General features: G+C 37.6%; 1 protein-coding gene across 4 annotated transcripts in view; it reads right to left on the minus strand.

Moving 5' to 3' along the window:
- LOC145790606 (coatomer subunit delta-like) overlaps window positions 1–13,674 on the minus strand; it is a 36,898-nt gene extending 23,224 nt beyond the window's left edge. For 2 of the 4 annotated variants that reach the window (XM_082868763.1, XM_082868765.1), the window contains exons 1-3: window positions 13,508–13,653; window positions 13,233–13,301; window positions 12,987–13,026 (exon numbers count right to left, since the gene is read on the minus strand). In XM_082868763.1, coding sequence (XP_082724889.1) covers window positions 12,987–13,026; window positions 13,233–13,235 — 43 coding nt within the window. In that variant the 5' untranslated portion in view covers window positions 13,236–13,301; window positions 13,508–13,653. Of the gene's footprint in view, window positions 1–12,986; window positions 13,027–13,232; window positions 13,302–13,507 lie in introns of all 4 variants that reach the window. The other 2 variants (XM_082868764.1, XM_082868766.1) reach the window with 2 other exon arrangements.
- Between the last annotated feature and the right edge of the window lie 3,641 nt (window positions 13,675–17,315).

Below are 17,315 nucleotides of genomic sequence, written 5' to 3' on the forward strand. Positions count from 1 at the left end.
TGACTACTTTATCCAAAAAAATGATGTTGTCGCCGTGTGTCGTCGGTGTGGCTAGATTATCTGGTATGCAGGAGACAAATATAGCACTTCGGATTCTTCCATACGGCATGCCTGCCAATGTTATGGATGAGTACATGAGAATTGGTGAAAGCACTACAATTTGATCCATGAAGAATTTCTTCATCGCCATTTACGAAGAAGTATATTTAAGATCGCCAAATGAGGTAGATATATATCCAGATTATTACAAGAGGGAGAGTATGAACTGGCATTAGGAGAAATGTTAGGGAGTGACCTCCTATGACTTGTGGATTATTACAAGAGGCAGATATAACATTTAAGGAATTTCCTAAAATGTTAGGGAGCTTGGATTGTATGTGTTGGCGTTGGGAGAAATGTCCAACTGCATTGCATGGTTCTTTCACCGGGCATGTAAATAAACCATCAATTGTACTTGAGGCAGTGGCCTCCTATGACTTATGTATTTGGCATGTTTTTTTTTTGGCATGCCTAGGTCTCGTAATGATATTAATGTTCTTAACATGTCTCATCTATTTTCTCAACTAGCTGAAGGACGTGCCCCTCCTGCTAATTATACCATCAACAATCACCAATACAACTCGGGATATTATCTTGCTGATGCGATCTTTCCGCAATGAGAAACCATCATTTGAACAATATCTCAACCTCAAGGAATGAAGAGACAACTATTTGCGAGAATGAAAAAGGCACGTCACAAGGATGTCGAACAGGCATTTGGAGTGCTCCAAGCACGTTTTGCTATTGTACAAGATCCAACAAAATATTGGTTTCAAGAGGATCTTTGCTCTCATGATCTCATTAGATGGATTTCAAATATCCTGAATTGGTTTTCAAACCTAACTCTATCTCTCGAAGATCACGATTTGGGTTCTGAACTTGCCATTAGTGTTATTTTCTCATGATCGGAGTTCACACGATCCAATCAGAGTTCACAAGATCCAAGCTTTTAGGATCGGAGTTCAACTAGTGATCTCACCACATCACTCAAGGTATTTTTTTTGTTGTTCTTCTTCTTCTTTGTTGTTCTTCTTGTTGCCCAAAATATTTTTTTTATGATTTTTGTTGAAATTTTTCTTCTTATTTGAAGGTTTTTGTTAGGACAGATTGAGGGAAGGTCAAATTGCAGCTGGGGATGGTGATGTGGTAGTTTTGGCATAAGCTTTGGCTTTGCTATAATTTGGCAGCCACTATGGCATGTGTCACGGGGCTAATTTTCAAACAATAAAATTTTCCTGCAATGGCACTAAGTCCCAACACTTAGTCTTAGCCAATGTATAGAACTCACGCACACAAATTAAATTTCATCAAGCATACAAGATAAGCGACACAGCAATTACGGGAACAACCCAACCCTTTATTATTGCACCAACAATTACAAAGGAAGGCCAAATGCCAAACTCTCAAACACTTGATGAATTCGAGTTTGCATGGTCATGCCTATATATAGGCTACAATCAGAACATTTGAAATTCAAACAAGCTACAAAACATAAGAGACACATGCCACCTGGCATGGCAGTTGACACCCCCAACTGCCAAGGGGTTACCACAAATTTAAAACAAGCCTACAGAAATAACTGTCACCAGCTACTCCTTTATTTCAGCCTTCCTTATTCCTTGCCAGCATTTCTGGTTCTGTGCATAACCGGCCCCAACCGCCCCCATATTTTAGGAAGCCTTTGTCTTGCCGTAGACAAGTCGCATTTCTCAAGCCACCAACCAAATAGAGCCCTGAGTGCCATCTGTTGACCTTGCTCAAGACTAACTGCCTTGCTAACCAGCCAAGTTGTGCACCATGCCTTGCTGTTTAGAAAAGTCAAGCCGTCTGATTTTGTTAAACCCCTAAGTATTCTGCAACGTAGCATTAAGGTCATACTAATGCCTTGTACGTGCCATGCTGTCTATACTTTGGCCAAGGGTTAACTACTGCTGCCGAACGACACAACTGATTACCCACCTTCTTGTTTTGGCATGCCTCTCTCATGCCGCAGTCCAAGCCTAACATAGGTGCAAGGTGCCACCAAGTGTCAAGCCACCAGCTCCCAAATATCAAAGTGCTAACAGACCACCTCCACCAGAAGAAGCCAACATCCTCATTGGTAGAGTCTTCAAGTACTCTTGAACTTGTTTTTCAAATTGCCATAATGTTACATCTTTTTTCCAACTTGCATCAGATTCTGGGGAACCCTTCCACTTCACTAAGTAATGGGTCCTTTGATTCTTTTTACTCTGCCCCTCGGTCTTGTGATCAAGAATCCATTCTACCTCTTTGTCGAACTACTTTCTGATCACTGGAGATGCCCTCCGAGTTTGCGTCCTTGTTAGGTTAGTCTGATCCTCATGAAAAGGTTTCAAAAAACTGACACGAAAAGTTGGGTGGATTTTCAACTGATCAGGCAACACCAGCCTGTATGCAACATTTCCCACACTTTTTAAGATTTCAAAGGGCCCATCATATTTCGAAATTAGGCCAGGATGCACTACCTTACTGCTTACCTTCTTCCAAATTTGAGGAGTAAGCTTCAGTAGCACTTTGTCTCCTACTTTGAACTTTAAGGGTCTTCTCCCTTTGTCAACGAACTTCTTCATTCTTTTGCTTGTTTTAGCTAAACTATCTTGTGCTTCCTCAAGCAACTGTTGTTTAGCCCTTGCAAAGCAGTATGCTGCTGGATATCTACCACTAGAGCCTGTTTTAGCCACTTCACGAGGAGTTAGGGGCTGCGGCCCCCTGGCCAACTCAAACGGACTCATCCCGATTGCAGATGATCTATGCAAATTGTAACAAAACTGTGCACTATCCAATAATTCGACCTAATTCTTTTGACTTGCAGTCACGTAATGTCAGAGATACTCCTCAAGTAACCTAGTCATCCTCTCGGTCTGGCCATCCGTCTGAGGGTGATTTGCTGTGGAGAACTTTAATTCTGAACCCGACCAATTAAAGAGCATAGTCCAAAACCTTTCCGAAAACCGAGTATCCCTATCACTATTATGTCCTTAGGCAAGCCAAAGTATTTTACAACATACTTGTAGAATAAATTAGCAGCAACATCAATGAGACAAGCATGAGGAGCAGGAATGAATACAGCATACTTAGAAAAAGGGTCAACAACTACCATGATGGAACGCATCCCATTGATTTTAGGGAACCTAGAGATGAAGTCCATGGACTCTTAAATCCAAGGCTTCTCAGGGACCGGCAATGGTTGCAACAACCCAACTGCCTTCTTCCTTTCTGTCTTGTCCAATTGGCACACCATGTAAGTCTTGACATAGGTCTCCACATCATCTTCCATTTTTGGCCAAACATACTGTTAGAATTTCCCATCTTTACCTTCACCTACTCCACTACACACTCCACTTCACCTACCTCCACTTCACCACACACTCCACTTCACCTAACCCACTATCACCTCCACTACACCTACTACCACATTTTCTTCTATATATAGATTGTATAGGAATTGTAATGTATTAATCTTGTAATACAACAATCTTGTAATCAATAACAATCAATATTACATAAATTTCAACATGGTATCAGAGCAAGGTTAAAGATCTTGATGTTCTTCGCCTTCCGGCGGGCGGCGACCTTGCCTTGACCGCCCGCCGGATCTCAACCAACTCAACCTCTCTCTCTCTCTCTCTCTCTCTCTCTCTCTCTTAACAATTCATGGCAGCTACAACATCCACCAGTTGCACAAGCTTCTGCAACCTCAGACGAAAGTCCCAACTCATTTCTCCAATCTTCGCCAAGAATCATCATTCCCAACAATGGGTTTCACATGAACCCTTCTTCTCCTTCCTCTCCTTGGTCTGTTTCTGGTTTTTTCGGTCACTCTCTTTCTCACTTTGTGTTGGCTTTCTCTTGCCAATCGGCCACCAAGAGATCGGATTCAGACACTCGATTTTCTTACCCACAAATTCAAACATGAAAATCTTCGTCCAGACGTTCAAAGGCACTCACTTCGAAACCGAAGTGAACCCTCAACACACTGTTGCCGATGTCAAGACAAATATGGAAACAAACTCCAGGAATCGACTCAAGGAATCGACTACTGGTCCAACCCTGAGCGCACCGGTTGGCTCACCAAACAAGGCGACTACATCAAGACCTGGCGTCGACAGCAGGATTCGAACCTGCGCAGGCAAAGCCCAACAGATTTCGAATCAGAAAGTCGTAGGTTCGCCCCCTACCTGGCGTCGCCGCTGGTTCGTCCTCCAACAAGGCACGCTCCTCTGGTTCAAGGACTTCTCCGTCACACGCGCCTCCCTCCCCCGCGGCGTCATCTTCGTCGCCACCTGCCTCCCCGTCAAGGGCGCCGAGGACGTCCTCAACAAGCCCTTCGCCTTCGAGCTCTCCACCGCTCGCATCACTGAGAGTTGCGGCTGCCAAGAGGGACAACCCGGAGTTGTTGACGAGGTCAAGGAAAAGGCATTACCTCACTCAGGAGTCCTCATGTGACCCACTTTACAATAAATAAAAGAAAAAATAAAATAAAATAAAAATAAAAAAAATAAAAAAAACTTTCATCATTCCATTCACGCTTTACACACCACCCCCACTCACCTTTCTTTTATTTTATTTTTATATATATATATATATGGGGCAGTGTAAAAGATGGGTTTGAAAAATAGTGGGTATGTGAAGGATGTGATTTTAGTGGGAGTGATGATTATGCTGGGTGTGTGTATCAGTGTGTGTGACAAATGAAATAAAATAAAATAAAGTGTGGAAAAAAAAAAAACAGAGGTGATGGAATCGGTGGGCTCGAGGTGATAGATATATATATATATATATAGATATATATATATATTTTCTTTTATTTTATTGTTTTTGTTTTGTCAAGAAGGGGAACACGTAAACAAAAAAAAATAAAAAAAAAAATAAATAAATAAATAAAAATAAAAATAAAAATAAAAAATAATACTAATAATAATAAAAACACACACACAACCCACAATTTCCATATTTGCAGCACACCCATCTTTTATTCATCTCCGGGATCAACTCCGATCACCGTTTTACACACCAAAATAAAATATAAAAAAAAAAAAAAAAAAAACAAACAAACAAACAAACAAACAAACAACCACATTCACAGGTGGGCTTTTTCTTCTCTACTCTGCCGCCGGTCTTTTCTTCTTGACTCCGTCCTGGGCGGCCCTTGCCGGTGTTGCCTCCGTGTTTCCCATTCCACTGGGCACGATCACTACTCCCTGCTCCTCCACTGCAGCATATGGTGGCCCTCCAAATCGGAACATCACGGTGGCCTTCCGCTTCAGCTCCTTGTTTTCTGCCCTTACCACGCTTATCTCTGCTCGCGCATCCTTATACATGCGTTGGAGCAGAGCCAGTTGGGAATTTAAATGCTGCACCTCATTTGTCCTACTCTGCAGCCGGTTCGACAAATTTGTGACCGCCGTCATGGTTTCCACGCATGACTTCAGAGTATACTGATTAGCCTCAATATCAGTTTGCACCGACATTTTTTGCTCCACCGACCGCATCGGAAAGTTCAATGGAGCACAACCAGAGGTGTTTGGTTGAGGTTCACTGGCCACCGCACCAGTTATTTCTCTTGTGGGCTCGTTCAGTTCTGGAAAAAGAGTGAGCAGGTTCTGGGTAGCTGGACGGGAAGAAGAGGCCATGTTTTGGGTTGCTAAGTGTTTCCGAGCAGGGTTTACAGAGTATTTCAGACTGCCAAAATTCAGAGGTTTCAAACTGGTTTGCACAGCCTCTGCCTTCGTCTTGGTTATATAGCCAAGGCAGCCACGCGCATCGCGCGCCTCTTGACGCCCGACAAACTGGCACGCCTTTTCATGGCACATCTTTTGATAAAGTGGACACGCCTTTTGATGGCACGCCTTTTGACAAAATTAGGCACACCTTTTGAGGATGCGACTTTTTAAGGGTCCGACAAGACTCTGTAAACTGTCCCGACATTGATTCCGGTTAGCTCCTTTATGGGTCCGACAAGACTCTGTAAACTGTCCCGACATAGATTCCGGTTAGTTTCTACAAGGGTCCGACAAGACTCTGTAAACTGTCCCGACATTGATTCCGGTTAGTTTCTACAAGGGTCCAGCAAGACTCCGTAAACTGTCACAACATTGTCTTCTACAACGGTCCGACATGACCCCATAAACTGTCTTCTACAATGGTCCGACATGACCCCATAAACTGTCTTCTACAACGGTCCGACATGACCCCATAAACTGTCTTCTACATCGGTCTGACACCACCATACAGTGTCCTCTACAACGTTATGACACCCCATACAGTGTCTTCACCAACGGTCTGACACGACCATACAGTGTCTCCTATCCTTTTTTATTTTTATGTATTTTCTTGTTTTGTTACTCTCTCCAAACTCAAGTTGGTTAGTTTCTCTCCTCCTTGAGTTTGCGGGGGGCTGTTAGAATTTCCCATCTTTACCTTCACCTACTCCACTACACACTCCACTTCACCTACCTCCACTTCACCACACACTCCACTTCACCTAACCCACTATCACCTCCACTACACCTACTACCACATTTTCTTCTATATATAGATTGTATAGGAATTGTAATGTATTAATCTTGTAATACAACAATCTTGTAATCAATAACAATCAATATTACATAAATTTCAACACATACGAACGAGACAAGAGTGCCATCATGCGTTGTTGTCCTAGATGACCAGCCCATAGCGGATTATGTGTCTCTCTAAGAAGTTCCAATCTCAGTCCCCCAACACTAGGGACATATAGTCCGTCTCCTTTGCCATGGAGAAGACCATCTTCAAGCCAATACCGACAAACAATACCATCTTTTACTTGTTGCACCAACCGTTGATACTCTGAATCAATTGCAGCACTATCCCTGATCCTTTCCAGCAACTGTGTTTCAATGTTGGAAATAGCAACCACATATTCAACTATCTTTCCAGCTTAAGGCATCAACGACTAGTTATGTCATCCAGGTTTGTATCGCCACTCAAAGTCACATTCTTCAAACAGGCCTGCCTTGGAGACAACTGTTTCTGAGTTTTGAAGAATGTATTGGCCACATTATTAGTAAGAACTAAAAATCTAGTCCCCAACAGATAAACGCTCCAAGTGAGAAGGCAATGTACCACCACTGTCATTTCCTTCTCATGGACCAAATAATCCTTCTCAGCAACATCCAATTTTTTACTTTCAAAGGCCACAAGGTGTCCCTCTTGCACCAATACCCCTCCAAGCACTTTGTTTGAGGCATCTGTGTGCACTACAAAAGGCAACTCAAAATTAGGCAGTCGCAAGACCGGTTCACTTGCCACCGCACCTTTCAATTTGTCAAAGGCCTCTTGACAACTAATGGACCAATGCCATTTGTTATCTTTTTTCAGCAAATCAGTGAGGGGAGTAACCTTCTTTGAATACCCCTCGATAAACTTTCTATAGTAATTTGCCAAACCCAAGAAAGATCGCAACTCTGCAACATTGGTGGGTGGAGACCATTCCATAATAGCCTGCACCTTCTTTCCATCCATTTTGACGTGGCCTCAGCAAATAATATGCCCAAGAAACTTGATTTCTTTTTAAACAAACTCACACTCCTTTAAATAGAGTTTATTTTCTAGCAGTCGGGAAAACACTTTTCTAAAATGGGTCCAATGGTCTTGTAATGTTTCACTATAGATTACAATATCATCCAAGTAAACAACTATAAACCGATCAACAAAATCATTAAAAACATCATTCATCAAATTACAAAATGTCGTAGGAGCACTAATAAGGCCAAAAGGCATAACTAAAAATTCAAAAGAACCATATCTAGTTACACAAGTGGTCTTTGCCTCGTCCCCTTCCGCAACCTGAAGTTGCCAGTAACGTGAGCGAAGGTCCAACTTTGTGAAGAAAGTGGCCTTGCTAAGACAGTCGAAAAGATCAGCCACTAAAGGGACAGGATACTTGTTTTTTTATTGTCACTTTGTTCAGGGCCCGATAATCCACGCACATCCGCAATGATCCATCTTGCTTCTTTTTGAAAAGTATTGGGGAAGCGTATAAGGCTTTGGTAGGCTGGACTAAACCGGCTTCCAACAACTCCGACAACTGCTTCCTTAGTTCAGCAAGTTCCAACAGCAACATTCAATAGAGTGCCTTCGCAGAAGCCTTAGCACCAAGCACCAATTTGATTTTGTGATTAGTGGCACGTCGAGGAGGGAGAGATTTAGGCAACTCTGGAGGCATTACATCAACGAACTCCGCCAAGACATCAGTCACTGCATCCGATACTTCAATGATAAGGGCAAGTTTGATCTCAATCAACGCTACAAGAAATGTCTCCTCGCCCTTCCTTAGCCCATTACGCACTTGCATGGCCAACAGCATCTCATCCTTCTTTGCCCTTTTATTCTTGTCTGGTCGCCTAGATCCAGACACAAAACAAGGTTCCTTCTCATCTGAAATCAACAACCCATCCAAATATGGCATCAATGCCACTTTTGCAGCCACAAAAAAGTCGTTCCCAAGAATAAAATCACAATCATCTAATGGAACTTCCATCAGGTTCAATTGTCCAGTCCATTCACCCACTGTTACCTTCACATCCCGAGCCATCCCATGCCCCCGTTGGGCTGCAAAATTCACAATCTTGATTCTGCATGGATTTTTGGACAATCTTTAACTTTAGGGACTACACTACCCTTTCAGACACAAAGTTATAGGTGGCACCAGTGTCAACCATTGCAAACACTTCAATGCCATCCATCAACACCTTTATGTACATCAAACCAGATAAAGAGGTCCTCTCTGCTTGATTACACTCAGCAATTACAAGGGGTTGACTCGAGTAAGGCCATCTGAGTCAGATCCCGCCTTATCATCTTCAGCAACTATAGCATTTAACTTCTCCAGCTTTGGACAGTCTTTGGCTCGGTGAGGTCCATCACAAATGAAGCAACTGGAGTCAGATTTTGTTCCCTTACTTTGTGATTCCTTACTTATCTGTTTGGACTTGTAGCCCTCTTTCCCTTTCTTGTAGCCCTCATTTCACTTCTGGTCTCCCTTTTTCTCCTTCCGTTTCTGTTTAGAAGATTGGGATTCAAAAGTGGATACTTAACTCAATTTGTAGTCAAGTAAACCATCCGCAGCAGCCACGGTAGAGGGCAAATCTTTCACCCCCAACCTACAAAGTTCTAACTATGCCCAATTCTGAAGGCCAAACATGAAGGTGAACAACTTGTCTTCCTCTGACATGTTTTTGATGTCCAACATTAGCGAACTGAATTGCTTCACATATTCCCTTACTGATCTACTATGTTTCAATCGCTTCAAAGCATCTCTTGCAAGGAAGGAACTGCTCTTTCAATTCCTTTAATAATTCCCACGTCTCGATCACAAGACGAGCATCATCCTCCATCCTTGTGGGCCACCAAAGCTTAGCATCCCCAGAGAGATACATGCTTGTGATCATGACTTTCTCCGCTTCAAGAAGATGAGCGGCCTTGAAATATTGCTCCATATCCTATAAAAAGTTCTCAAAGCTCCTTGGCATTGCGAGCATCGCCCAATGCCTTAAGGTCAGGGACTTTTACTTTCGAAGGGACTTCACCATAACCAGAATGCCCACAAACAGCTTTCTTGACGATAGACAATTTGTCTTCCACATTCTGCAACTTGTCTTTCCAAGCATCAGCCATGGTGGCCATGTCTTCCAAGACTCCCTTGAACCGATCTGTCGTCGAGGCCTTGAGGGCAAGAAACCTAGAAACCACGGCATCCAATCGATCCGTCAAAGAGCGACTTTCATCAACTGGCACCCCCACCAAATTCTCCAACTGAGTCACCCATTCTTTTAAAGCATCCATACCAGACACCATTTACGAGCAACCGTGCTATGATACCAATTGTCATAGGGCTAATTTCAGACTATAAAATTTTCTTGCAATGACACTAAGTCTCAACACTTAGTCTCAACCAATGTATGCAACTCACGAACACAAATTAAATTTCGTCAAGCATACAAGATAAGCAACACACCAATTACAGGAAAAACCCAATCTTTATTATTTCACCAACAATTACAAAGGAGAGCCAAATGCCAAACTCTCAAACACTTGATAAATTCGAGTTTGCTATCAGAACATTTGAAATTCAAACAAGCTACAAAACATAAGAGACACATGCCACCTAGCATGGCAATTGACACCCCCAACTTACCAAGGGATTAGCACAGATTTAAAACGCCTACAAAAATAACTATCACCAATTGCTCCTTTATTTCAGCCTTCCTTGTTCCTTGCCAGCATGTCTGGTTCTGTGCATAACCGCCCCCAACCGCCCCTATATTTTAGGAAGCCTTTGTCTTGCCCTAGACAATTCGAATTTCTCAAGCCACCAGCCAAACAGAGCCCTGAGTGCCATCTGTTGGCCTTGCTCAAGCCTAACTGCCTTGCTAACTAGCCAAGTTGTGCACCACGCCTTACTGTCTAGCCAAGTCAAGCTGTCTGATTTTGTTAAACCCCCAACTATGATGCAGCTTAGCATTAAGGTCATATTTATGCCTTGCACGTGCTATGATACCCATCCTTTGACCAAGGGTTGAGTGCCGCCGCCGAACGACACAACTGATTGCCTACCTTCTTGTTTTGGCATGCCTCCCTCATGCCGCGGTCCAAGCCTGACATAGATGCAAGGTGCCACCAAGTGTCAGGCCGCCAGCTCCCAAATATCAAAGTACTAACAGCATGCCACTTGAGAAGAAGCTTTTGCCCAACCTACCATTGGAGATAAGAATGGTCACAGGTCAAGTTTGGGGTGGGTTTATAGAAATCCACCCCTGCCCCATATCATATTGGGGACGGGGCAAATCGAGGGGTGACAGAAGCGAGTTGAGAGGTAGGTTAATTTTTTAAGTTCAAAAATGAAAATATTAATAAAAATTATAGATAATTTAGTATATTACGAATAATAATTTATACTTGGTGAGAGTTATATTATATAAGATAGAAAATAAATGAATAAATATATTATATACATATAAATATATTTAATAAATACAATCGAGGTCGGGTATGCGTGGAATGGGGCGAGGGAAGCAAAACCCATCCCTGCCTCACTTCTTAATCGGGACGGGGAAAATCCGTGCAGGGCAGGGGGGATACGGGTGCTAAGCGGCGCAGGAGAAAACGACCATCCCTAATTGGAGACGCTAAAGCATCTTAGTGCAAATTGAAAAGAGAAAAACAAATTCAATTATAAAGGTATTGAACATTTTCTTCGCAAGCCATACCTCCTTTGGAGGCGTGTAAGAAAAAAATATTTCTCATAACAGTCTTGAACCCTAGTCTATTGTAAGAAATCAGCAAATTCAAATTGCCCAGTGTTTAATGAGCAAGGGGAGATTTACACGATAAAGGTATATATAGATCCAAAGGGAAGAAGGGCTCACTACTCGTGTTCAAAAGAGATTAATGACGCGGATTGCTTCTAACACAAGATTGAACATAACAAGCTCGTATGTACTCCTGAGATCAACCAATAATCGCTCACCACCCCACCCAAACCAACACCTCCAGTAAAGAAAAGAAGAAAAAAAAATTGAAACATTCAATATAAGCCAAATGTACCAAACTTTAAACAATCATTAAGGACAACAAAAACCTATCTCCATTTCCAAGCTATGTTGTCCTCATAAGTATAATTAAAAATTAAATAAATAAAAAGCAGAAGAGAGTGAATGGGATTGGAACGGTTGGAACGAGGATCCTAGGATCAGCGAAAGGGTCTCATGGATCAAATAGTAGGATTGGAACGAGGATCATAAAATTCTACTTTCTATTGAAAATAAGATAAAAGACAAATAAAAATCATGCATATTAAAAATAAAGTGAAAATCACAAAGAAAGCAATCCTACCTACTTACGATCTACGATGATATTATACAATCCCCCATGATCCTATACAATCCTACCTGTGATCCTACTATAACACTAATCCTACCACAATTTGGATTGTTTTGGCAATTCAGTATTTTGAAAACCATGGGGTAACCCCAAAGTTTAACAATTCATGAGATTAGTGTAGGATTAGTTATCCAGCTGGATTAGAGAGATACATAATTCTTTCTTGTGCGTATTTGTTTTGCAATAGATATGGAAATATATAATTTCAATTATATGTATGTTTTGCATTATTAGTTATAGGATTAAAACATCCATCAATTTTATTGGATAGAATGGTTATTAGAAGGGACACTTTTTCATAAATCTCTTTTTATCTACTTATGTTCCATCTAATTCACATTATTTTCTTATATTCCAATAAGTCCTATGAGTAACATATTTACCAAAATACCTCTAATAATATTTACATTTACAGTGTGAATATTCTGTGATGTGAATATTAACATGTCAATGTAAATATTCATATTGCCAATGTGAACATCCACACGTCAATGTGAATATTCATATTGTAAAATATGAATGTTCACATCACTAAATTGTTACCGTTCAAAAAATATTTGTAAGCGTAGAAATGTCCATAAAATACCTTAAATATGAGAATTAAGATTTGATAGATCAAATGTTTAAATAATAGGACTTATTGGAATACAAGAATATCTTTTGGGCTAATTGGGATAGAAACACTTGAAAAAAGATTTTCTAATAAATCTTCCTTATTAGAATCTAATCCGAATAATAAAATTTGTAATCAAAAAATAGAATGTGAATCTCATGAATTAATAATCTCAATCATATGTTATAATCCTCCTAATCAAGCAAGCCCTAAAAACTCTAGATTTTGCCCCACTGCTACGTAACCTAACAGGATAAGTTAGTTATCAAGAATTAAATAGAAAAACTCATGCAATCTAAATTATTTTCAAGAGAGATAGCGAGAGACAGAGACAGAGACAGAGACAGAGACCGAGACAGAGACAGAGACCGAGACAGAGAGAGATATTGACCTTTGCCAGATTTACTTGTAATAGAAACAGCAATAACCACCTGCATTGCAAACAATTACCACAATTAACCCAAAAAATATTCAAAGATGTAATCAAAAATAGGCAAATTTGTCAGAGACCAATCCAAGGGTTTGAATTTAGCAGCAAGAAAAGTAACTTCAACCCTCAGTAAACTTCTATATCGGATCAATAAATACAAATAAAATACCAAAACTCCAATGGAAGCAACAAATAAGCAAAAATTACCATTTTTAACCCAATTGAAGTGCGACAATCACTGGTGAGAAAGCATCAACACGAATTTGTATCGCGCACCTACATAACCAAATCAAGTTAACACACACACACACGCATATATATATATACATACATGTGTGTTACGTATTTATAGATCCAAGTAGTGCAGATGTTATTAGGGTTAATCGATCTGATCCAAAATTTGGCAGCACTAAATGGAATCGAAAACCAATGAATAAACTAATACGAATGGATCAGACTGGAATTAGATCTGTAACACCTACCGGTAGAGCGATAACTCTAGAGAGAGAGTATGAATGTTGCGGAGAGAGAAGGTGGAGAGATCCAAACATACCTGAGATCGGAACGTAAAGGGTTGGTTTGTTAGCGTTTTCATTTCTTATTTTCTTTTTTTGTTTTTATTCTTCTTGAAAATTGAAACCGAAAATTTTGAGAAATTATTTTCGGTTTTAAAAAAATTTGAAAATACAAAAAATATATATGCTTTTAGTTATATTTAAAATAAATTTTCACTTTCTCCTTTCACTCACCACTACCACCCCGTCGATGGATGGCAAGCTTCGGCCCATTTCAGTGACTCTCCGACAAACAGGTGGTAACCGTCATGATCTTTAACCTCACCTTTTACCATTCGGCCGACCACTATGTGACCTTTGAAGACATTTGACCACCGTCGGTCACCACATTCGTTTAACACCCAGCCATCAACTCTAACAACTCCGCAAATATATTTCTCACTTTTTATTTTTATTTAGTTTCAAAATATTTTTGCACACCAAACAAATTCCATTAAGAGATTTATTTTCATTTAAAAGACTTATAGCCCAATAAGTCCACAAAGTATTTTTGTATTCCACCTAATCCCATACATTTGAACTTGTATTCTAATAGGTTTTGTTTCCTAGATTAAAAGTATTATACGGATTGTTTACCGATATAAATTTTTATTATAATATATATATATATATAGTAATGCTAAGAATCATGAAAAAAATATCATGAAGATAATAATGAAAAATTCTCTACATTTAGATTACCCATACAATAAAATACTACACGCTAATCAAGAGATGAAAAATCTTCATGATGAATTTCATGATATATTTTTCATGATCTCTATCATTATTGACATATATATATATATATTATACTTTATATCTAGGAGAGAAAAAATTATTATTAGATATATTTCATTTATGATATAGATAAAATACTGTATATAAATATAGAAGATTATTATTCTTAGTATTTTCTTTGCTTCAATGTAAGAGATTCACTTGATCAAAGACCTTCATTAACCATTGTTTTGCAATCAGGTCCTACCATGGAACAACATTTGGAAAAGAATGTTAGTTGTACATGTAAACTAATGATAGGGATGATAATGAACTCGCAACAGAGATGGTGGTACAGATGATGAACAATCGCTTTTTTGCTATTGTTATACATAAACTGTAGTCTCTTCGTCGGTTTGTATAATTATCAATATTGTGTAGTTTATTCGCCAATTTTATGTCGGGGTTGACTATATACAGATTTTTCTAAAAAGGTGTGTCAATATATATGAACTACTTGATGATTTTTTATATATTATTTAATGATTTGTTATATATTGTTTGTTACTATACTTGTTGGTTGAGCAATCATTTTTATTGCCATTAAACAATCAAAATGATTCAAACTTTTTTTAATCTTATTTCATGTTTTCACGCTACAGTGTAAATGTTCATATTGATATGAATTTAGTTTTTTTTTTTTAAAGCTAGTTATATGTTAATTGTAAATTATGAACATTTGTATTTTGGCATAAATTTTATTTTTTAGAAAGTTAGTTATATGTTTGTTGCTTTTGTTACTATGTTTGTTGATTGAATAATCATTTTTGTTACTATTGAACAATCGAAATAGTCGATTTTAACTTTTGTTTTATGTGTTCACATTACAATGTGATTGTTCACATTGGTATAAATTTAGTTTCTTAAAGGTAGTTGTATGTTAATTGTAAACTGTGAATATTCACATTATATTTTAATATGAGTTTTATTTTTTTTAAGATTAGTTGTATGTTTGTTGTTTATTATGAACATTCACATTGTACTTTGGTATATGTTTTGTTTTTTCGAAGGTTAATTGTATATTATTAGTCATACTAGAACAAACAATAATGTGTTATTTTTGTCACAAACATAGTGTATACATAGAGATTTGAATGTTCACATTAATTCTATAATACAAATAGGTAGTTGCACTCCATATTAATTTTCACATACTCATATAATATGAGTGTGTGTATGGTTCCATGAGGAGATATTATTTATCAACATATATTTGTAATGTAAAAAGTTCACATCAACATTTAGTAAGAGATTTTCAGAAGGTAGACAATTGAGGATTTTAAGAATGTGAGATTTTTTTCCTATGGAATAAGGGAGAGATTTTTTCTCATGGAATGAGGAAGAGATTTTCTTCATAGAATAATAAATTATTGTTATTTTTTTATTGTGTATTAATTTCAAAATAGAAATAAGCACAGAGAATTAGAAGAGTGATTTGGTCGTATTATATTAAATAGAATTTAATAAAAGAATATGAGTCTGAAAGAAAAATAAGACCTAAAATGGAATTTACTAAAAAAAACTCTCTTTTCTATTTTTATTTTTTATAAACAAAAAACTGAAGCCATAACAAAGAATAAAAGATTGTAACTTATCCTATGTTTATACACCAAACGAGATTTTTTTTTTTTTTTTAAGACATAAAAATCTAATTTTTATTTTTTATAAACTTAAAATTGAAGACGTTAACAAAAAAATAATTAAATAAACGAATGTATAGTTTTGCTAGTGGGTTGAGTTAGGAGCAAATTATCCTTGTCGTTTGTGGTTTTCAACTTATCTTTGTCGTACACATAATTTTTTTTCATAGTGGACTTAATTTTTTGAAAAAATAAATTAAAGCTAACATAACAACAAAATAATTTTTCTCCATCTTCTTTGAATTTAAAATTAGATTAAGATATTAATTAAAATATAATTAAGAATTATTTCAAAACATAAAATATAATTATAGATTGATCTAAAATATAATTAAATTACAACATAAATAAATAATAATTCAAGACTGATCAAAAATTAAATTAAATTAAGATGTTAGGAATTACAATAAATAATAAATAATTAAGAATTAGAATTAATTGTTAGATAAAAAATTTAGAAATTATAATAAATAATTAAAGATTTATTAGTAATTGTAATTTAATTTAATTAATGTCATGAATTAAAAATTATGTACATGAGAAATGAAAAAGAAAGAAAATAACTAAAAAAGGCATATGGTTTAAAAATGTTACCATCATTTCACATATGTAGGTTGTACTTGATCCACATTTGGGTTTCTAACCATATTTGAATCATAAGAAGGTATAAAGTGCTCCAGTCTCAAACTATAAGAGGTAAAATCATTTTTTATGTATTTATTTGAAGTTTAAATTATATTTTTTGAAAAATTACACTTAAATGGAATAATTCAAAATAATTGATTTTTTATGAATGTGTAAATTAGAGCAAGAGTAATTGTGTAACACCCTTTGTCGCGTGAGATTTAAGTTTAATTCATGTGGAAAGGAGTTTGATACCTTTTGTGATGGTTCATTTATTTGTCCCGAATTATGTAGATTGTATGTGATTAGTAGTAGTTGTTAAGACTTTGTTGACCTTCTAATTATTATGAATTAGCGGTTTGTTTGATGATGTAAAATATTTTTCATAATTAATGTAATTACTCACCTATCTATTGACCAAAAAAAAAATGTAATTAGCAGTGGTTGTTGGACTTAGCTTAATGGGCTTCGTGGATTGATTGTTAAACTTTGTTGACTTTCGAACTATTACGGGTTAGTAGTATGTTTGATGATGTAAATATTTTCTATAATGTAATTATTTTCCTATCTATTGAGCAAATTTTTTTTTTAGAACAACAGAGTTGTGTCTAGTTCAAGTGAGGTTTGTGGCACGAGACATAATTCTCACTTACTCCGACTTGCATTCTTATAAAAATAGAATTATTTAAGAA

Source organism: Camellia sinensis, chromosome 5, assembly GCF_055761805.1.
Source record: "Camellia sinensis isolate YWXY chromosome 5, ASM5576180v1, whole genome shotgun sequence".
Taxonomy (NCBI): Eukaryota; Viridiplantae; Streptophyta; class Magnoliopsida; order Ericales; family Theaceae; genus Camellia; species Camellia sinensis.